Source organism: Myotis myotis, unplaced genomic scaffold, assembly GCF_014108235.1.
Source record: "Myotis myotis isolate mMyoMyo1 unplaced genomic scaffold, mMyoMyo1.p scaffold_m19_p_3, whole genome shotgun sequence".
NCBI classification, from domain to species: Eukaryota; Metazoa; Chordata; class Mammalia; order Chiroptera; family Vespertilionidae; genus Myotis; species Myotis myotis.
In genome coordinates, this window is record NW_023416335.1 from 84,467,915 (window position 1) to 84,490,606 (window position 22,692).

Sequence of the window (22,692 nt, forward strand, 5' to 3'; positions counted from 1 at the left end):
GGAGGCTGCGCGCGGGCTTCTGGGCCGCCCCCCGTGCTCAGCCGCTTTTCCTTCAGCTTCCGGGCAGCCGCTGGCGTCTGCCACCCGGTGAGGCCCTGGGCAGCTGGTACGTAGGACCGGCGCCGCTGGTAAGTTCCTGGCCGCAGCGCGTGCTTCGGTCTCCCCTCCTCCGGCCCGGCCCTTTTCCCGCTGCCCTTCGGGACGGCCGTGGCTCGGGGCTGGGGCTGGGACTGGGACTGTGGTTGGGACTGCGGTTCCGGAGAGCCGGCGCTGCCTCTGCCCTGCGGTGCGCGTGCAGGTCCGGTTCGCTGGCGGTCGGGAGGGTTCCTCGGAGTGCGGAGCGCCGGCTCCCCTCATCGCTCGGCGGTGTGGGGTGACTCCAGCGCCCGCGTCGCTGAGATCCAGGTGTGCGGTCCGCCCGGCATCGCTGGCCCCGCAGTGCGCTGCGCCTCCTCCGCGTCCCTCCCACTCGTGCTTCATTCAGGGCACCGCGGCTTCTGCTCCGGGAAAGGGCTCGCTGCATTTTGAACTGCCTCGCGACACGCCGGGTTGGCTTATGTTCTCAAGGACCGGTCGAATTAATGTGCTTGGGAAGGTAACGGAGCTCTGGATGTTAGCGTCTTTCTGGGTGTAATTTAATGGAAAGCAGTTGCGATGATCAGCCTTGTTCCTGCGCAAGAATAGCAAAACAGTGTTGCGACTGCCCGCACATTCTAGATTCATCCTCACCAAGTAGTGAGAAAACTGGAAAGAAAAGTGGTCTTTGCTTTGTGGCTGCCAAGTCTTGTGGCCATGGGATCGGGTAATTCATGTGAAATGATACATAGTTTTCTTTTTATTTATTGGGGTGACCTGAAACACATAGGTTTCAGGTGTGGGTTTCTATGTTACAATTGCACTGTGTGCCCACCACCCCAAGTCATATGAGATAGTTTCTAACATTCCTTTCAAATCTCACATTTATAAGTCTGTGATGAGCTTATTTTTCATCCTATACCCTTAAAAAGAATAGGAAGTAGGAAAAGTTCATGCAAGGCGGGGAATAAAGGTTTATAAACGCACTGAACTTTCAAGTCTGTGATTACAACTTAGGACTGCAAAATGAAAAGGGAACACAAATAAAATAGAAAAAACTTATCCAGAATTAAGAATTTTAGAGAAACTTGGGAAGCTTTCAGAAGTTCCAGTAGCAATTACTGTATTTAATTACCTCTCTTTGCAGCTGTACAAATATGGTGAGGAGAAAAGTAAGTGCTAAGAAAAAAATATAATTCAGAGGTTATGTAACTTAGCATATTTCTTTAGTGTGGGGAGAATCCTTTGAAATTCATAATTTGTATAGACATTTGCACTCAGGAAACATTTTTTAAAAGAATTTTATATTCTTTATTTTGGAGAGGAAGGGAGAGGGAGATAGAACTAGAAACATCAATGATGAGAGAGAATCATCGTCTGCCTCCTGCAAGTTCCCTACTGGGGATTGAACCTGAAACCCGGGCGTGTGCCCTTGGCAGGAATCGAACCAGGGGCCCTTCAGTCCACAGGCTGAAGCTCTATCCACTGAGCAGCTTGGCTAGAGCCAGGAAAGACTTTTTTTAAAAAAAATAGAGAGTTTTGTATTTCTCCTGCAAGAAAATATTACATTTATTATGAATATTCAGAATTCCCTACCCTGCTTATGCTTATGCATTCTTTTGAGACCTTAGTTTGAGGACTTTGTAGTTGTGTGACTAGGGAAAGACGTTTCCTCTCTGAGACTATTTCAATTGTGAAATGAGGCTAATGACACCTATTTCATGGAGTTGTAATAATTAAATAAAATCCTTTAAGTGGAAAAGGTACAGCAATGCCTGACATATCAAATAGTCAATAATGGCATCTACCGTTATTAATATTGTGTTCAGAAGACAGTAAAGAGACCTTTACTGCCTTCTGTGGTCTCTGACTGTTAACTCAGGCTAGAGGGTATATCTAAAGAGAAATGCAAAGGGGCCACTGACCAATAGCCACTGCTGTCTGTACCTGACACTGGAATTTTTACCAAGTTATAATCGCTTCCAAACACTAGTGATTGCTAAGGACACATGAGTCTCTCTGATCGTGTTGGCCTGTCAGTCATGGCACTTCATTAGGATTGTGATTTTCCCCAACAATTTTACTAGGAAGTTCAGGAATGGGTGTGAGAAGAACCCCTCCAAAGGGAACTCAAAAGACAAAGAGTTGGTTTTGTTTACTCAACAGAGATTTCAGCCTAAGATAAGCCCTGTTGCAGCTGGCGGTGGTCAGTATGGCTTACTGAATATTCCAGTCTTTGCTAGAACCTTTTCTTGTTTGGATGTTTGACCAACTACTGATGTTCTCTGGTTGTTATTTAAGCCAAATTCTTCTTAACAAACATTAACGTGGGAAGGCATAGTAATCTTAACTGCTCAGGGATCTAGTCTTAGCATTCAGAAAGGAAAGGAGAAGAACTCAAAAGTTTTTTTTCCCCTCGCTTCCTAGCTAATTTTTAAAAATTGTCATTGAACAGGAAGTATTTTCTTACAGTTTAATTCGGGATGCAGGAGTTGACATCATTTGTGGAAGACATGTTTATTGTGGTGGTACATCTGAATAGGAACCAATGGGTAGGTGCACCATCCCACATGATTTAAAACCATGGAGAGGCAACTCCACAATAATTTGAGCTCTAGTTGAGTATTTACAGATGAGAATAACTCAGAAACTCTGGGTTGTGATCTAACTATAAGTTAATATAAAAACCAACAGAAGCCAAATCTCATTAAAACTAAACTAGCAAAACAAAAAGTAGTGGCAGGAAACCAGGAAGTTAGTTAGATGGCATAAGGTCATATGACAATGTCGCCTTTAATAAATGTTTTGTTTTTAAGTTAGAAGTTAGTATAATCCCATTTCCCATAAATTTTTGCTGACATTTTATAGCAGAGGTCCTCAAACTTTTTAAACAGGGGGCCAGTTCACTGTCCCTCAGACATTCCACACATGCGCACTGCGGGCCCAGGCCGAGTCGGCTGCTAAGCTGGACAGGCAGCAGCGGCAAAAACACCCGGCGGGCCGCATGTGGCCTGCGGGCCGTAGTTTGAGGACCCCTGTTTTAGAGGATATCTTTTGTGTATATACTTACGCATGTTTATGTCCATATAAATGGCATAGACACACATACATATTCATTGTAGAAAAAATTGTTACTTAATAAGATGAATAAAAATAATGAACTAACCCTAGCCGATTTGGCTCAGTGTCAGACAGCCTGCAGACTGAAGGGTCCCGGGTTCGCTTCTGGTCAAGGGCACATGCCTGAGTTGGGGACTCAATCCCCAGTAGGGGCCTGTCAATGATTTCCTCTCATCATTGATCTCTCTCTCTCTCTCTCTCTCTCTCTCTCTCTCTCTCTCTCTTTCTCTCTTTCTCTTTCTCTTTCTTTCTCTCTCCCCCCCCCCCGCCCCCTCCTCTCCCTTCTCTGAAATCAATAAAAAAAATATATGTAAAAAGAGAATGAACTATATTGTTATCTTCGAGGATTAAATACTTAAAACAGGAATTTAAGTGATAAGTATTCCAACATCTGAATTGGCCATAATATATTTGACCCACTGATTTTCAGTAACAACATAGATGCTTGGGATGTTCCTGAGATCCTCGTTCTGTTGATGGGGTCCTGGTGCCTGCATTTTTAAGAAGCTTCACAACCAGGTTAGGAACTACTGATAAGGAATCCTCTATATTCCACACAGATGCTTGATGTATATGCAGCATCACGCTAAGAAAATAATCATTTGGAGGTTAGGGAAGGGGGTAATGGGGAGCAACTGCTTAATAGTTATCCTGTGGAGTGATGACATTTTTTGGAACTGGATAAAGGTAGTAGTTGCACAACATTTTGAATAAAGTAAGTACCACTGAAGTGTTTGCTAAGATGGTTTATTTTATAGTATGTGGCTTTCACCTCAGTAAAAGTACCCTGAAAAAAGAATCATATGAACACCATCTTTGTTGTTGTGTTAGAAAATAAATTATCCCTGTTTAGATTGACTACCTTCTGACTATTATTTTCTCTTAGGCTTTTCTCTTAAATTAAGCACATTTGTGTTTATAAGATGCATCTTATCAGTAGTACCTTTTGAAGCCTAGTAATATTTTCTCAATTAAAATGCCATCACTCCTCCTTACATGTACAGCCTCAGGTGGCAGCAGGAAGAATCCTGCACTTGGAAGCAAAACTCTTGGAGTTGGATGCCCAGCTCTGTCCCCATCAGCTGAGACTTGCCTTCCTGGTCACTTTTTCGGTCCTCCTATCCCAAATTTGTTGGGGGAATCCACTGAAATTTATATTGAACTTCCATATGTCATTGTTATGTAGTTATCATTTTTAATTGATTTTTGAGAGAGAGAGAAACACACACACACAGAAGGAGAGAGAGACATCAGTTGGTTATCCCACTTATTTATGCATTCATTGGTTGTTTCTTGTATGTGTCCTGATAGGGGATCGAACCCACAACTTTGGAATTCAGGACAACCTATAATCAACCGAGCTACCTGGCCAGCGCCTGTAGTTATCATTTTGTTTTTTAACTTGGAATCAGCAAAATCCAACAATGGGTTAAGGAAGGTACTAATGGACAGTAAATGAATTATTGGACAGTCTGTAACTTACAGTGTTAATCATTACATTAGTTATAAATTTATTAAGGCTAAGTACAGATATTATTAAATGTTTTCAAGGATAACAGGGAGATGAATTTTCAAAGACGTGGCTTGTTCTTAGTACTGCAGTACATAGAGCATATGATGCTTTTCTAGTTCCATGCTTAGGAGGCCATCTGCCTAATTCATTTGTAACTATTCCGAATTTGCTTAATGTCCATAAATGAGGAATAGCTACTGGTAGATCTATTTAGAGACCCTTTTGGGTTCCTTGTGTTTTTTCTTAGTTTAAGGAAGCCACTTTGTTGAGAACTGACAATCTTGTCAATAGTGACTAATGGTAGGCTTCTCCTGGGAAATGTGGACTTGGGAAATTCCTAAAACATTCAAAGTAGAAACATTGGGCATATTGCTGGCCAGTAATGACTCTAGTAAGTAGAAGTTTTATTTTAAACCAGCAATAATGATTTTTGATAGTATATACACAAAAGTGTGTTAACTTGCATGTATTTCTGGTTAATGGACATGAGGCCATATTTACCAACTTCACTGTATAAAACTACAGAACATATAATGAATGTGACAGGCATGTGAATGTATGTCTCAGTGGACCAGGATCTATTACAGGAAAGGAGGATGAAAGTCAGTGTTTATTTAGTGTCTTTTGTGCTAGTTTTTTTTTTTTTTTTTTTTTTAATTTAATCCCCACAATAGGTCTGAAAGCTAGATATTTTACTTAGCTTAGTGAATAAAAGTAAGGGCATTACCCCTAATAGGTTTTGTTGGCTGCTGTGATGATGATGATGATGATGATGATGATGATGATGTTGTTGCTGTGAATGAAGAAAAAACATAGAGGTTAACAGGAACTTCCCTTGAAAGGAAGTGGTGAGGCTCTGACCCCAGAGTCTGCCTTTTTCCTTCACACCAAGCTGCCTCCCAGCTATTATATACTACTAGAGGCCCGATGCACGAAGATTCGTGCAAGAATAGGCCTTCCTTCCCCTGGCTGCCAACACCGGTTTCCCTCCAGCACCCAGGACCTGGGCTGCTTTGCTCCGGCTGCTGCCGCCACCCACCGGGACCCAGGCTGCTTTGCTCCTGCCACTGCCAGGCACCCGGGACCTGGGCTGCTTTGCTCCGGGCCACTGCCACCACCCACCGGGGGTGTGCTCTGAGCTGTGCCAAGGCCGCTCAGAGCACGCCTCCATCCCTGGTGTGTGTCTGCTGGGGTGGGGGTGGCACGCAGTCTCCTCCCGCCCATCTGCATGCGCAGCTTCTCCTGAGGTGGTCATGACGCCTGGCTAATTTGCATATTACCTGTTTATATATATAGACTAGAGGCCCGGTGCACAAAAATTTGTGCACTCGGGGGGAAAGGGGGGTCCCTCAGCCTGGCCTGTGCCCTCTAGCAGTCTGGGACCCCTCAGGAGATAACGACCTGCTGGCTTAGGCCTGCTCCCGGGTGACAGAGGGCAGGCCCAATCCCTAGGTGCAGCCCCTGGTCGGGCTCAGAGCAGGGCCGATTGGGGGGTTGGGGCACCACCCCCTGTCACACTCAAGGCAGGGTCGATGGGGAGGTTGCGGCGTGACCCCCTGTCACGCACAGAGCAGGGCCAATCCGGGGATTGGGGCACTGCCCCCTGTCACACACAGAGCAGGGCCCATCAGGGGGGTTGGGGCTCCGTACCCTGTCATGCACAGAGCAGGGCCCATCAGGGGGTTGGGGAGCTCCCTCCTGTCACGCACAGAGCAGGGCCCATCAGGGGGTTGAGGAGCTCCCCCCTGTCACTCACAGAGTAGGGCCGATAGGGGAGTTGGGGCACCGCCCCCTGTCACACACAGAGCAGGGCAGATCAGTGGGTTGGGGCGCCGCCCTCTATCACTCACAGAGCAGGGCCGATTAGGGGGTTGGGGCGCCGCCACTGTCACACTCAGGGCAGGGCTGATGGGGAGGTTATGGCTCTACCCCGTCACACACAGAGCAGGGCCCGTGGGGGGGCGGGGGGGTTGGGGCGCCACCCTCTATCACCCACAGAGCAGGGCCGATCAGGGGGTTGGGGTGCCGCCACTCTCACACTCAGGGCAGGGCTGATGGGGAGGTTATGGCTCTACCCTGTCACACACAGAGCAGGGCTCGGGGGGGGGGAGGGGGGGTTTGGGGTGCCACACCCTGTCACACACAGAGCAGGGCCGATCAGGGTGTTTGGGCGCTGCCCCCTGTCATGCTGATCCCGGTGCCGGGAGGCCTCTCGGCTCCACTGATCCCGGTGCTGGGAGGCATATTACCCTTTTACTATATAGGGTAGAGGCCTGGTGCACGATTGGGTGCCGGCTGGTTTGCCCTGAAGGGTGTCCTGGATCAGGGTGGGGGTCCCCACTGGGGTGCCTAGCCAGCCTGAGTGAGGGGATGATGGCTGTTTGCAGCTGGTCACACATCCTTCAGGGTAGGGGTCCTCACTGGGGTGCCTGGCCAGTCTGGGTGAGGGGCTGAGGGCTGTTTTCAGGCTGGGGGTGACTGAACTCCCAACCGCTCCTTTTTTACTTTTTTTTTTTTTTTTTTTTATTCTGGGCCAGCTTTAGCTTGAGGCTTGGCTCCAGCTCTTAGGCCTCTGCTGCTGAAAGTAGGTTTCTGGCCTTTGCATACAATGTTGCGAATCTGCTGGCTGAAGTCCGGGCAGTATTTGTTACAATGTTTGAAACTGCAGGCTCAGAGGCCGGCAGCCGCAGGCGGGGAACGTTGGTTTCCTCCGTCACTGAAGCAAGCAAGCCTCATGTTAGTTTCAAGCTGCCTGGCTGCCGGCCGCCATCTTGGCTGACAGTTAATTTGCATATCTCGCTGATTAGCCAATAAAAAGGGTAGCGGTCGTACACCAATTACCATGTTTCTTTTTTATTAGTGTAGATGGGTAAGAGAAGAGAGCTGACAGTGTAAACTAGGAGTATATTTTGGTAATTTTAAGTAATTGTCATTTTACCTTGTGACACTGAACTGCAGCACTTTTTTTCTCCTCCAGTGCCCCTGAGGGACTTCAGTGGCTCCCAGGAGGGACTCACAAAGACAGTGACAAATGGCAAATACTGAAGAACAGAAAATAGACTACCCAGAAAATAGCCTCCGTTGTACTACACTGAATACATACACACATATCAAGATATCAGTATATTGGGTTACTTAAGGCCTGAATGAGAATTAGGCAACTGATAAAGTGAGAACGGTAGTTGCTGATTCAGAGTTTAGTGGCTAGGGGTGCTTTGCTTTATTGAGGCAAGGTTCCTATCACAGACTTGGGAATTGTTGCAGGAGAACTTCAGTGGTAACATCTGACAGTGCTCTCCAACTCAAACACAAGTTTAGAGAAGAAACTGCCTGTGAGAAATTCCAACTTTGAAACGGCTTCCATTTGTTCCCAGGAAAGATCCTGTTGGAGGCTGTTTCTGTGAATCAAAGGAGAAGGGACAGGTGTGAGCATGTCGGCCCTCAACTGGAAGCCCTTTGTGTATGGAGGGCTGGCCTCCATCACAGCTGAATGCGGTAAGGAGCCTAGGGGCTGGAGTCAGGTCAATTCACCCGCTGTATGTGACAGTGATTTTAAAACCTAAGGTCGCAATTGGTGTTTGATCTGAATATAGTTCAAGCATAGAATATGGGGTTATGACTATTAATCTCAGAATTCAAAATGTCCTACTTCAGGTATGCTTTTTTAGACAAATAGTCATTTGGCAACTTACTGGCAGCTTAGAGTTCAAAGTTTAGTGGGGAGAAAGTTAAACTGTTGAACAAATAAGTTTTATGAATCATTTTTGAATTACATCAGTCCCTATTTTCCTTGTATGTTCCTTACTTTGCCCCCACCCTTAACACATTTGGCTGTAAAGAAATTTGAGGAGCGCCTGGCTGGTGTGGTTTGGTGGTTGAGCATCGACCTATGAACCAGGAGATCATAGTTCAATTCCTGGTCAAGGCACATGCCCAGGTTGCGGGCTTGGTTCCCTGTGTGGGGCCTTTAGGAGGCAGCCAATTGATGATTCTCTCTCATCATTGATGTCTCTCTCTCTCTCTCCTTCCCTCCCTCCCTCCCTCCCTCCCTCCTCTCTTTCTCCCTTCCTCTCTGAAATCAATAAAGACATATTTAAAAAAAAAAAAGAGGAGTTTGAGGAGCTCCAAGGCCTTCCCGAGCCAGATTCGATTTCCTGTCGTCATGCCATCACTTTCTGAATAAGCACATGATCCAGGTCCTATTTGTGACTTCTTCACATTAGTTGAGTTCCACAGCAGGGCCTGTTTATTCCTGTGTTTATTCCCTGGAATCATTCAATCAACAATTTTTTTTTATTGGGGGGGTGGTGGTGCCTTCTGGTAAAAGCCGGAAGACCTGCTGGACAAATTCTAAAAGAGCTGTAAGCACTCAATCAACAAATATTGATTGAACAGCTGCTGAGTGCCAGGTGCTGGGCTGGACACTTCATTTGCTTCCATGGCTCAGTCACTGCTGTTCTGGGATGAAGGTCTGCCCCTGAGGGGCCAGTCAGGACCAGTGCCCAGGGGTTGAGGTGCATTAACCCCTATCCATGCTGCTCATGCCGGTGGGCTCTCCCATTGACATAATACATCACATTTACTGAGTATGAGTTTCACATGTTTGGGTGAACTATCTGTTAGGCATTATATTAAACTTTTTACTCTAACAGATTTACTTTTAGACTATAGAACATAGAGTGAGGAACCTGAAATCTAGGTGTGTGTCCTGACTGGGAATCACACCTGCAACTTTTTTGGTGTACAGAATGATGCTCAACCAACTGAGCCACCCAGACAGCCAAAATAACTTATATTTAAAAAAGGATTTCTTGGTTATCTAAAGCATTCCATCTGTCTACTTTTTAGCAATGTAGTTTCCTCAAATCCTATGTAGAATAAGATAGAACATAAATAAAAATGTTAAAAGAGGAAAATATATCTATGTCTTTTAAAAAAAATCTTTTGGTTTCCATTTTTTAATAGGAAAAAGATTGCAAAGTATCTGTTTCTGTTTTTTTGTTGTTTTTTTAAAATATATTTTATTGATTTTTCACAGAGAGAAAGGGAGAGGGATAGAGAGTTAGAAACATCGATGAGAGAGAAACATCGATCAGCTGCCTCCTGCACACTCCTCACTGGGGATGTGCCCGCAACCAAGGTACATGCCCTTGACCGAAATCGAACCTGGGACCCTTGAGTCTGCAGGCCGACACTCTATCCACTGAGCCAAACCCATCAGGGCTGTTTCTGTTTTAGTTTACATCATAGTCTAAATGTCTCTTTAGTAATATGTCACTATGTATCCTTTACTTAGTGGAGTTTCTTTTAATTAAGTGAAAATATTTCTTTCTTTAAAATTTTAAGGTACATTTCCAATTGATTTAACCAAGACACGGCTCCAGATTCAAGGCCAGACGAATGATGCAAACTTTAAAGAAATTCGGTATCGAGGAATGTTGCATGCATTAGTGAGGATAGGCAGAGAAGAAGGCCTGAAAGCTTTGTATTCTGGGTAAGTGACCTTTGTATGCTTATATTCTGCTGATCTTTCAAATGAAACTTTTTCAGACTAAGACCTCATAGAGAACAAATAAAAGTTTGAGGTGTATTTTTATTTATTTATTTATTTTGAGGTGTATTTTTAAATAGCAAGTAACATGGTAGGTTTTTCATTTCTTCCTTTTTTTAAAAAAATATATTTTATTGATTTTTTTTTTTTTTTACAGAGAGGAAGGGAGAGGGATAGAGAGTTAGAAACATCGATGAGAGAGAAACATCGATCAGCTGCCTCCTGCACACCCCCTACTGGGGATGTGCCCGCAACCAAGGTACATGCCCTTGACTGGAATCGAACCTGGGACCCTTTAGTCCGCAGGCCGACGCTCTATCCACTGAGCCAAACCGGTCAGGGCGGTTTTTCATTTCTTTTCTTTTTTTTTTTTTTTTTTAATATATTTTTTATTGATTAAGATATTACATATGTGTCCTTATCCCTACGTTACCCCCTACCCTACCCCCCCCCCCCCCCCGCCCCGCTCATGCCCTCACCTTCCCCCCCACACCGTTGTCCGTGTCCATTGGTTAGGCCTATATGCTTGCATATAAGTCCTTTGGTTGATCTTTCCCCCTTACCCCCACCCTCCCCTACCTTCCCTCCAAGGCCCGACAGTCCAATCAATGCCTCTCCGTCTCTGGATCAGTCCTTCTTCATCAGTTTATGTTGTTCATTGTATTCCACAAATGAGTGAGATCATGTGGTATTTATCCGCTCTCCAGTTCCATCCATGCTGTGGCAAATGGTAAGAGTTCCTTTTTCTTCTTCCTCTTCTTAAAGAATACCTTTCAGCATTTCATATAATGCTGGTTTGGTGGTAATGAACTCCTTTAGCTTTTTCTTATCTGTGAAGCTCTTTATCTGATCTTCTATTCTGAATGATAACTTTGCTGGATAAGTAATCTTGGTTGTTGGTTCTTGCTATTCATCACTTTGAATATTTCTTGCCGCTCTCTTCTGGCCTGCATGGTTTCTGTTGAGAAATCAGCTGACAGTCATATGGGTACTCCCTTGTAGGTAACTGAGTTTCTTTCTCTTGCTGCTTTTAAGATTCTCTCTTTGTCTTTTGCTCTTGGCATTTTAATTATGATGTGTCTTGGTGTGGTCCTCTTTGGGTTCCTTTTGTTTGGGGTTCTCTGCGCTTCCTGGACTTGTAAGTCTATTTCTTTGACCAGGTAGGGGAAGTTTTCTGTCATTATTTCTTCAAATAGGTTTTCAGTATCTTGCCCTCTCTCTTCTTCTGGCACCCCTATAATTCTGATGTTGGTACGCTTGAAGTTGTCCCAGAGGCTCCTTACACTATCTTCATATTTTTGGAATCGTTTTTCTTTTTTCTTTTTCGGTTGGGTATTTTTTGTTTCTTCGTATTTCAAATCTTGACTTGATTCTTGGGATCCTCTTGTCTGCTGTTGGATCTCTGTATATTATTCTTTATTTCAGTCAGTGTATGCTTAATTTCTAGTTGGTCCTTTTTCATATCCTCGAGGGTCTCACTAGATTTCTTGAGGGTCTCACTAAATTTATCGGCTGTTTCCATAAAATTCTTGAAAAACCTTATAAACATGGTTTTGAACTCTATATCCAGTTGTTTGCTTTCCTCCATTTCTGTCATTTGTGACCTGTTTCTTTGTCTCCGCATTTTTTATGCTTCCCTGTATTGGTAGAGTGGTTTTGTGTCCTAGGTGTCCTGTAGGGCCCAGTGGCTCAGCCTCCCCCGTTACCTGAGGTGGACACTCTTGGTGCACCCCCTTGTGGGCTTTGTGCAGAGTCTTTTTTTTTTTTCTTAATTAAATCTTTATTGTTCAGATTATTACATTTGTTCCTCTTTTTTCCCCCCATAACTCCCCTCCTCCCAGTTCCCGCCCCACCATCCGTCCTCACTCCCCACCCACTGTCCTCATCCATAGGTGCACGATTTTTGTCCAGTCTCTTCCCGCATCTCCCACACCCCTTTCCCCCCCAAGAATAGTCAGTCCATTCCCTTTCTATGTCCCTGATTCTATTATGATCACCAGATTATTTATTCACTTGATTCTTAGATTCACTTGTTGATAGATGCATGTTTGTTGTTCATAATTTGTATCTTTACCTTTTTCTTCTTCTTCCTCTTCTTAAAGGATACCTTTCAGCATTTCATATAATATTGGTTTGGTGGTGATGAACTCCTTTAGCTTTTCCTTATCTGTGAAGCTCTTTATCTGACCTTCAGTTCTGAATGATAGCTTTGCTGGATAAAGTAATCTTGGTTGTAGGTTCTTGGTATTCATCACTTTGAATATTTCTTGCCACTCCCTTCTGGCCTGCAAAGTTTCTGTTGAGAAATCAGCTGACAGTCGTATGGGTTTTCCCTTGTAGGTAACTGAGTTTCTTTCTCTTGCTGCTTTTAAGATTCTCTCTTTGTCTTTTGCTCTTGGCATTTTAATTATGATGTGTCTTGGTGTGGTCCTCTTTGGATTCCTTTTGTTTGGGGTTCTCCGTGCTTCCTGGACTTGTAAGTCTATTTCTTTCACCAGGTAGGGAAAGTTTTCTGTCATTATTTCTTCCAATAGGTTTTCAATATCTTGCTCTCTCTCATCTTCTGGCACCCCTATAATCTGATGTTGGTACGCTTGAAGCTGTCCCAGAGGCTCCTTACACTATCTTCGTATTTTCGGATTCTTTTTTCATTTTGCTTTTCTGGTTGGGTGTTTTTAGCTTCTTCGCATTTCAAATCTTTGCCCTGATTCTTGCGCTCCTCTGGTCTGCTGTTGGGAGTCTGTATAATATTCGTTATTTCAGTCCGTGTATGTTTAATTTCTAGTTGGTTCTTTATCATACCATCGAGGGTCTCATTAGATTTGTTGAGGATCTCATTAAGTTTATCAGCGGCTTCTAGACAGTTCTTGAGAGACCTTAAAAGTGGGGTTCTGAACTGAATATCCTCCATTGACAGTTTTGTCCTGTTTCTTTGTCTCCGCATTTTTTATGCTTTCTTGGTGCACCCCCTAGTGGTCTTTGTGCGCAGTCTTGTTGTAGTTAAGCCTTGATTGTTGTAGTTAATACTAGGGGCATTTGACCTCTAGGCCAGCTGGCTGTGAGAATCAGCTATGTCTGCAGTGGGGAAACTTATGTCCTCTAGGGAGGTGCTAATCTAGCCTTTTCCTGAGGCTATCTGGCAAATAGCTCTGCGCAGGGCTTGGGCGGCGCGGGTGGATCGCTTGGGCTCGGGATCAACAGGGTGGGCCGGAGAGAGCAATTATGGCGGCTCTCAGTTCCGTCCCTAGGGGCTCTGCCTCACAGAGTCCCAGCAACCGCTGCAAACCTCGGAGAGAAAGCTGCCTTCGAGTTCCGACTGAAGCCAGACAGTCCTGCTTTTCGCGTTTGAGTCTGGGTCCCTATAGACTCGCCCGGATCTGGAGCTCAGAATCTGAGACTCCCTCCCGATTGAAAGCACCAACCGCGCCCTCCGCCGCCAGCCCGCTTCGCGCGCACTCCGTACCTGAGTATTTCACTTCAGCACTGTGCCTCCTCTGAGTCTGGGTATGATATTCTCTTTCCTCCTAGTTGTAGAATTTCCACTCAGCCAGCCTTCCTGTGGTTCTGGATGATGTCCGTTCCGTCTTTTAGGTGTGTTTTGATTTGGTTGTTCAAGGCAGCAATCTCCGGCGTCAACCTATGCCGCCATCTTGGTTCTCCCTCTGTGCAGAGTCTTGTTGTAGTTATGCCTTGATTGTTGTAGGATCACTGGGAGGAATTGACCTCCAGGGCAATTGGCAGTGAGAATCGGCTGTGTCTGCAGTGGGAGAACTTCTGTGCTGAAGACACCCTTCTGGGGAAAGACTTGCTTCAGTGGGGCTTTGGTGCTCACTGAGTCTGCCTCCTGGTTGTGTCCCTTACGGATCTGAGGAGTTGTAATCCGGATGGTCCCCCTCTGACCACTGGGTACACTGGCTCTTGGAGGTTACCCAGCAGGAGCTATGAAGAGAACTGCAGATTCCCCTTCCTTTTTTGGAGTTTGGAGGTGCCCTGATGAGGCCCCGCTGTGAAGCAATGCAAGCTGCTGTGGGGCCTTGGGCCTTCTCTTGGAAGTTCTGGGTCTGTGGCCCGGCTGCAGTTAGGTAATTTTCAGGTTGCAAAGGGCCGGGGCATTCATATGCAAAAGCCTCTGCCGCAGCCTGGGTGGGGCGGGGTCTCAGGGAATCAAAGGGCGGAGCAAGGAACTATGGCGGATTCTCAGCCCTGTCCTAAGGGGCTGCGCGCGTCTCAGTGTCCTGATAATTTAATTGCTGCAAGCACCTCTGAGGGCAAGCTGCCCTTGAGTTCCGAGTTCTGCCCGCTGCCAGACAGTCCAGTTTCTCCCCGTATGCGTCCTGGGTCCCCAGAGACTTCCCGGAACCGGAGTTCAGAGCAGTCGGAAGCTTGTGACTCCCTCCCGATTCAAAAAGACAGCCGCGTCCTCAGGTACCAGCCCCTTTCTGCCTGCGTGCGAGAGCCCCCGTACCTCTGCACTTTACTTCCGCAGCTCCTGACCCTCAGTGTGCTTTTCTCTTTCCTTCTAGCTGTAGAATTTCCACTCCGCCAGCCCTCCTGTAGGTTCTGGATGATGTCCGTTCTGTCCTTTTGTTGTGTTTTGAAGTTGTTGTAGGAGGCAGCAATTTCGGTGTTTCCCTATGCCGCCATCTTAGTTTCTCCTCCGGTTTTTCATTTCTAATGTCAACTTTATTGTATTTTACATAGAGAAAGTTGTGGTGAAACTGTGTTTTTATTATACTAAAATATAGATAATCTAAAATTACATTTGTTATTTAAAAAATCCTGTAATTTAGTTTTTTTACTCTGAAAATAGTCCTTTCCCATGGCTATTATGAATTACCAAGATTTTTGCCATAATGAAAATGGTATCGTATTTCCATGGGAAAGAGTTGTTAGTGAACTACTTTTCTTTAATCTAATATTTAATTAGCAGTGTGCAGTAGGCACTAGATAAGAAAATGAGTAAGACAGAGTAGGGTCCTGCCTATGTCAGAGTCCCTGCAAGAAACAGAATTCATTTGGGTGGTTTAAATGAAGAGAGTTTAATGAAGGGACCATTTAAGGGTTAAGGGAGCAAGTGAAGGATATTGAGATACCTAAAAACTAGCAAAGGGGGAAATCGTTACCAACCCTAGGACGGGGAATAGTTTGGCAGAGACTACCATGGCTGGAGCCTTGAAGGAATAAACAGTTGTCAAGGGATGTTTTGGTGGTGCCCAGATTGAAGAAGAAGTACCTCTGCTTCTTTCTCCTCCCTCCCTCCCACCTTTTGTGGCCGAATCCACCTGAAAGTCAGCTAGCAGAGGGGACTAGGTGATCCTGTCTGGGCACAGAGCAGAACAGAGAAGGATAAGAATGGATCTGGGAGGACAAATAGGGATCAGAAGTGGCACATTGTCCTGAAGGAACTGTCATTTACTGGGCTGCAAATGACACACAGGGGATTACAGTGGAGTCTGGTAAGTACTAGAGTCTGGCAGAGGTATCAGCCCCAGACTGTGGGGATAAGGATGAGGCACGTTTTCAGGAAAGCTGCTCAGTTCAGGAGGCACCAGCTCTTACCTTAAAAGATCAAGAAGAGTTAGCTAGGTGAAGTTAGAGAGAAACTATGCTCCTACAGAATCAGTAATAAGTGCAAGAGAGCATAGTACACCTAGAAATGCAAATAGTTCAGCATGGATTTTGCGTAGGAGTTGGTGAATAGCAAAAGGTGCATATGGAGAGCTAATAGGGGTTAAGACATGGACAACCTCAGGCCATGCTAAGCACCTTGATATTGTCCCGTATACCACCAACCCCAAACTGCTGCCTCAGAGCCCTCCCACCCACCAGTCTCTGAAGGATTTTGCTTTTCAACTGAGCCAATACTTTAAATATGAGAAACTACACATAAAAATCTGAGATTCCATTTTCTCAAGAGAAATCAACATTGGGCTCACATTCATTCACTTATGATAATAGTAACTGCATTTAACAGTGCTTTCTCTGATTTTCCAAAACCTCTGCCACTCACATAGTGTGTGTGTGCAGTTAGATCCAGCCCACTTTTATCAGTACAGCTTCTATCGAGTGCCTGTAAATACTTGATTTTTTTTAAAAAAAATAAATATTTTTATTGATTTCAGAGAGGAAGGCAGAGGGAGAGAGAGATAGAAACATCAATCATGGGAATCATTGATCGGCTGTCTCCTGCACGTCCCCTGCTGGGGTTAGAGCCCACAATCCGGGCATGTGCCCTTGACTGGAATCTAATCTGGGACCCTTTGGTCCACAGGCTGATGCTCTATCCACTGAGCCAAAGCAGCTAGGGCAGTACTTGAATTTTCTACACTTGTGGCCGAGAGGAGCCACTGAAGGGTTTCAAGTAGAAGAACTACAATGATTAAGTTTCATTGTTAAAAAAAAAATGCCTGCCTGCCGGGCAGAGAAAGAATTAGATACTAGTAACACTGGAAGCAGGCAGTCACATAGGAAACAGAGACAAGGATCTGCCTGGGGTGTTTGTTTTGGGGATGGAGAAAAAGAAGACAGTTTAGAAAGCTAGTTAGGGCATAGGATTGACATATTGTTTGACCTAATATATGAGGGGGTTTGTGGAAGAGTAGGAATCAAAGATAGTATCTTAATTTCTGGTTTTGGCCATTGTCTGGGATACAGAAGAGGAGAGGTGATTGTTTAGACAGGGAAGATAATTAATGCAGTGTGGGTTACCTGATTGGAGGTAGGTATAGTACGTGTGAATTGACAAATTAGGAAGAAGTTGGAAATGTATCTTTGGATCCATGTTGGAAACATGAATTTAGGAGTGGTCAGTTAAAGCCATGGCAATAGCTGAGCTCACCCAGGCAGTGTGTGGAGCAAGGGGAAATGAAAGCATAGGACAGATTCGGGGAAACCCCAGAGGACAGCGATAGGATGCTGTATACTCTACAGTGTACAGGAAAGAAAAGAAATAGGAGAGGGCGATGTTGTGGCAACTCAGGGAGGAGACAGCTGCAAGTAAGACAAAGGGCGGAGTAACATACTGCAAGATGTTATGTAAGATGCTAATTGAAAAGCATCATTTAATTTAGCAACACAGATGTCGGTTGGCCACCTGTTTTGGTGGAGAAGGTGGAAGGAAGCCAGATTGCAGTTTGAGAAGAAAGTGGGAAGTGCTGAGAGCTTGGAGTACAAATGCCACAGATGGTTCTGGGGTCAGGGAGGGAGAGGAAAAAGCTGAAACAGGGCCCCCCGCAAGGAGGTAGGAGGTGGGCTCCAGAGCATCAACATAAGAACGATAGATGCTTCCAGAGGCCAGATTTCATTAGGTGCACTGCACGGAGAAAGCAAAGCCTTTTTTCATTTTAACATGAATGGGCAAGTAGAACCACATGTTCACTTATGGTTTCATTGATAATAAATATGAGGGGCTGAGTTTTCACTTAGTGAGATAATAATTTGCTCAGGTATTTATAACTTTTTTGGATTATACCTATATATTTTTTAAAACTATGTTGCCCAGCTGGTGTGGTTCAGTGGTTGAACGTTGACCCGTGAAACCAGGAGGTCACAGTTCGATTCCTGGTCAGGGCACGTGCTTGGGTTGGGGGCTTGATCCCAGAATGAGGGCATGCAGGAGGCAGCCAATCAATGATTCTCTCTCATCATTGATATTTCTATCTTTCCGTCTTCCTTTTTCTCTCTGAAATCAATAAAAAACAATTTAAAAAACCCAAGTTTTTGTTAGATTTTTAATTTTAAGATATCTGTTTTGTGTAGTTTGTAGAAGGCAAATGGGTGATTGTATCTCTGCCTGTGGTTCTTCTAGAAGATTGTAAGTGATTTTTAGAATTTTCTTGTCCCTTTGTATTTGGTTTGACAGGATTGCCCCTGCGATGTTACGCCAGGCTTCCTATGGCACCATCAAGATAGGCACTTACCAGAGCTTGAAGCGATTATTTGTGGAACGCCCAGAAGGTCAGTGGGGAATCTTTTTTCCACTTGTAGGCAGGAGGTTGTCTTTTTATTCAAGTGATTTTGTATCAGATTTTCTTTGACTTACTTGTGACTTTACTGCTCTGAGGAGAGCTCTAGGTGTGAAGTCTAAATGAATTGTGCTTACAGCAAGTCAGTTATCAGCTGAATTTAGGGGAGTAAAAGTTAAAAAGAGCAAAATGCTTAGACTAGAGCATATGTTATCGTTCTAGGCAACACAGAATTTCCTAAAGTCATAGGAATTATCACCTGTATTTCAAAAAAGCAGTGACTACATTTCTTAGTATTAAGAACTGAGTTCTAATACTCCATTGCTGGTTGACTCTGTGATGGCTTTAATCCATAGAACCTTATTCGTTTTTACAAAGGGGCAAGCTCCAGCTAGCTGTTACATGGGAGTGGTGAACAGGAGCTAAGATGCCTTGAAAGTGCTTCATTGTAATTTACATTAAATATATAAGATGTGCTTTAAAACTTTGTCACCACGTTATCTCATAGGAGTATTCCTCTTTTATTCTCCTACCAGACATACCTCGTCTTAATTACTATTATGTTCTGCATTTACACACAAAAGTGAATTGGTAGATGGTTATTTACTTTGTGAGATAATTCACATTCCTTTTCAGATTGCAAGAAACTTTGCTAAGTAAAATCCCTTTAGCCAGCAAAATTCCTAATCCTTTTGAAATTACTTGATTCATAAGATCTAACTTTCTTTATTCTCTTAAGAACAAATGGTATGTAAATGAATTACACCTGCATTCGAGGTATTCACATATGTATGAAAAGTCAGATAATGTCTTTGTTTGCAGATGAAACCCTTCTGATAAATGTGGTCTGTGGAATTCTCTCTGGAGTCATGTCCTCAGCCATTGCCAATCCAACTGATGTTTTGAAAGTAAGCAGTGCTTTTTATATCTCTAGATACAATCTACATTTTCTTACCAAGAACAAGATTCAGATAATGAAAATCTGCGAATATAACATACACTGACTCTGTTTATAATTTAAGTGTTGTGAAGACTAACTTATAAATATCCACTAGGTAGGTTTCCCATTGATACGAAAGTAGAGCTCATTTTAGAGATGAGTATTTTGACGATTAAGCAGAAAAAAAATTTAGGTTTGGATCCATTTGAATTTTTCATTGAAAATCTCCCTGTTTTATTGGTTCATTAGAAAGTAGATGGGCTTCAAATTTTACAGGAGTCTGCTTATTAATGACTATTTCTAAATGCATTTTTAGGTTAATTCAATTTCTGGAAATACTTAACTACAGTTAGACATAACAGATGACCTTGTTGACAATCCTAGGGATTACAACCTTCTTAAATCCTGTTTGGAATAAGGCAAGGGAATAAACTCATTAAAGAAAATAAAAATTAGTTGTGAGTTACTTTTTGAACCCTCTCATATATTCCTCTTTCTCCCTCCCTTTCCTTTTTGCCCAAATTATTTAACCAGAATTCACTATGCTTCTACCTTGGACCAGTTGGAGTACTTTTAGTGTTTAGAATCCAAAAATTAGTAAGACAAAAACCCTGCCCTGAGAGAGCCTTCAGTCTAATAGGAGATTCTGACAAGCATCAAAACTTCACGCAGCAGCATGTTGAGAACACTACAGTTATGCACAGTGAAGGTACAATGTGTGCAGGCACTCTTACCATAATTTTACCCAGTGTTGGTGCAAGATTGCTGGAGAAAAATATCCGTACTTCCTTTAATCTCTAAGCCATATATCAGGGTTACAAAAAGGCAGTTCCTGTATTTTGGTTTATTTTCACATGTTAGCATGGCAGTAACAGTTCCTTTTAAGAAGTTAGAGGTAATGTATTTGCTCCCTAAACCAAAATAAGGTACACATTTTTTTAGTGAGAAATATCTTTTAATTCTTAAAAATGCAGAGAGCTACATCCAGCATGCTATGTTGGAATATTGGTCATGTGAGTACTATGGCCCTTGTAAAGTTAATTTGTAAGTTCAGGTGTAACCATGTGTGACGGGCATCATGTGGCTGTCCCGGGGCTAACTCGCCGGCTTACCTTTTGATTCAGCTGGTTGGAAATAAATAGCAGGGAGTTGGAGTGACTAAAGAAATATGCTCGTTCATGCTTAGTGTTGCCAGGTATTACTGGATACTCTTACTAATAATGTTAAATTTTTAGAATTACCATCCTATTCTTTCTTTCCTATTTAGAACCTATAGGGGAAAATGCCATTTTCTTTCCTTTTCAAAGACTATTTAAAAAATTTAATTTCTTTTTGACACTTAGTGAGCTATTATATGCAAGACGTTCTAGACTCTGTTAGATGCTTTTTGTTGAATCCAAAGTGCCTAAGAACCAATCTGTATATATTTTAGTTTACTGAGAATATTTAAGCCAGCATTATAGTAATAGTTTATAATTATAGTTTTTTTTCTTGTAATGGTTGCTAAACAACAGACTGAATGATTTTTCAGGGATCTATATTTGGGGACAAATGTGCTAGCTTCTTTCTCATGTTAGTCTTTAAAATAATTTCTAGATACGGATGCAAGCACAAAACAACACCATTCAAGGAGGAATGATAGGCAACTTCATTAACATTTACCAGCAAGAGGGAACGAGAGGACTGTGGAAGGTAAGCTTGAAAATGGATCCAGCTGATTTAGTTCTTCATTTTTCCCTTTTTGATTTTATTTTTCCTGTGTCCATCATTTTATTTAATCCAAATGGAATAATGGAGTCAGGGAAGAAGAGTGACATCTGCCCCTGAAGATATTTTATCTGTAAAATGGAAATATAAGGAATATGTCATGATTTGAAAAGTACCTTTTGAATAATTCATAAGTAAGAAATTCTGTGAAGATTGAGCACCTTTTTGTTTGCTTTTTTTAAAGTTCTTATAGAGAAGCGGTTTCTGGGTCCCAGATATGTTGAATTTTTTTGCCTTGCGTGGTTTCATGACTTTTAAGTGAATATGGTAAACTAGTGCTTAAAAAAATAAATAAATAAAAAATATATATATATATTTATTGATTTCAGAGAGGAAGCGAAAGAGAGAGAGAAATAGAAACATCAATGATGAGAGGAAACCATTGATCGGCTGCCTCCTGCATGCCCCCGATTGGAATTGAACCTGGGACCCTTCAGTCTGCAGGCTGACGCTCAATCCACTGAGCCAAACCAGCCAGGGCACTAGTGCTTTTTTAAATATTCATAGAATAGACCCTAAAGGTCACCCAGTACTATCCTCTCTGTATGTACAAGGAAACTGGAGGCTCTGAGAGGTTACTGTCCTGGCCAAGGCCTGTCCAAGGTCATTAAGTTAGTGACAAAATCAGAATTTAATGTTGGAGCGCCTGACTTTTTACACTCTGGTCTTTTCTACTCTGTATGTATATTTCTCCCTGCCAACAGGAGAGATGTCTGAATCCCTCTGACTGATGTTTTTACCCAGGGCGTGTCTCTTACTGCTCAGAGGGCTGCTATCGTTGTTGGTGTGGAGCTACCAGTTTACGACCTCACCAAGAAGCATCTGATTCTCTCGGGCCTGATGGGAGACACTGTGTATACTCACTTCCTGTATGTGTATGGATTTTTAAATTAATATTTTAGGTTTGCATGAGTTTAGGGTGAAAATTTGCTACAAATTTATAGAAATTTTAAAGCTATTATAAAAATATATCCTCATATTTGAAAATTTACAATACAGAAGTGAACCAGGAAAAATTAACAGTCTTATCCCTTTACATAGGTAGGAATTGTTAACAGTTTGGTAAGTACCTTCCAGGTGTTTTCTATGCGTATGCAAATATGTCTACAAAAGTATATTACATGTGCTTCATTACACAAATATGCTTTGTATCCCCCTTTTTTAATTATTCTTTTTCATCTTTATTAAGGTACAAATGACAAGTAAAATTGAAAGATATTTAAAGTGTACAACATGATGATTTAATATGTATACATTGTTAAAGGATTTTTCCCATCAACTTAATTAACATATCTGTCACCTCACATGTTTATCCTTTTGTGTGCGTGTGAAAACATTTAAGTTCTATTCTCTTAGCAGATTTCAATTATAAAATGCAGTGTTATCAACTATAGTCACCATGTTATACGTTAGCTCCTTAGACCTTATTCATCTTATAAGTGAAAATTTGTACCCTTTTACTGTCTCCCTATTTTCCCCATCCCCTAGCCACTGGCAACTACTTTTCTACTCTTTGTTTCTATGAGTTATAGTAGTTCTTTGTTTTTTTTAAAAATATATTTTGATTGTTTTCAGAGATGAAGGGAGAGGGAGAGAGATAGAAACATCATTGATGAGAGAGAATCATTGATCAGCTGCCTCCTGCATGCCCCCTACTGGGGACCAAGCCTGCAACCCAGGCATGTGCCCTGACCCGGAATTGAACCATGATCTCCTGGTTCATAGGTCAATGCTCAACCACTGAGCCATGCCAGCCGGGTGA

General features: G+C 43.1%; 1 protein-coding gene and 1 non-coding gene across 5 annotated transcripts in view; one reads left to right on the forward strand and one right to left on the reverse strand.

Annotated features, from left to right (window-relative positions):
- Window positions 1–22,692, forward strand: part of SLC25A30 (solute carrier family 25 member 30) — a 28,692-nt gene continuing 6,000 nt past the window's right edge. For 2 of the 4 annotated variants that reach the window (XM_036298654.1, XM_036298656.1), the window contains exons 1-7: window positions 1–128; window positions 8,083–8,203; window positions 10,055–10,202; window positions 18,121–18,215; window positions 19,046–19,131; window positions 20,760–20,855; window positions 21,675–21,799. In XM_036298654.1, the coding sequence (XP_036154547.1) occupies window positions 8,140–8,203; window positions 10,055–10,202; window positions 18,121–18,215; window positions 19,046–19,131; window positions 20,760–20,855; window positions 21,675–21,799 (614 nt within the window). In that variant the 5' untranslated portion in view covers window positions 1–128; window positions 8,083–8,139. Of the gene's footprint in view, window positions 129–3,618; window positions 3,715–8,082; window positions 8,204–10,054; window positions 10,203–18,120; window positions 18,216–19,045; window positions 19,132–20,759; window positions 20,856–21,674; window positions 21,800–22,692 lie in introns of those variants that run through there. The other 2 variants (XM_036298655.1, XM_036298657.1) reach the window with 2 other exon arrangements.
- Window positions 9,017–9,079, reverse strand: LOC118652294. Its single transcript, XR_004966548.1, has one exon. It is a non-coding gene; the product is annotated as a U7 small nuclear RNA (small nuclear RNA).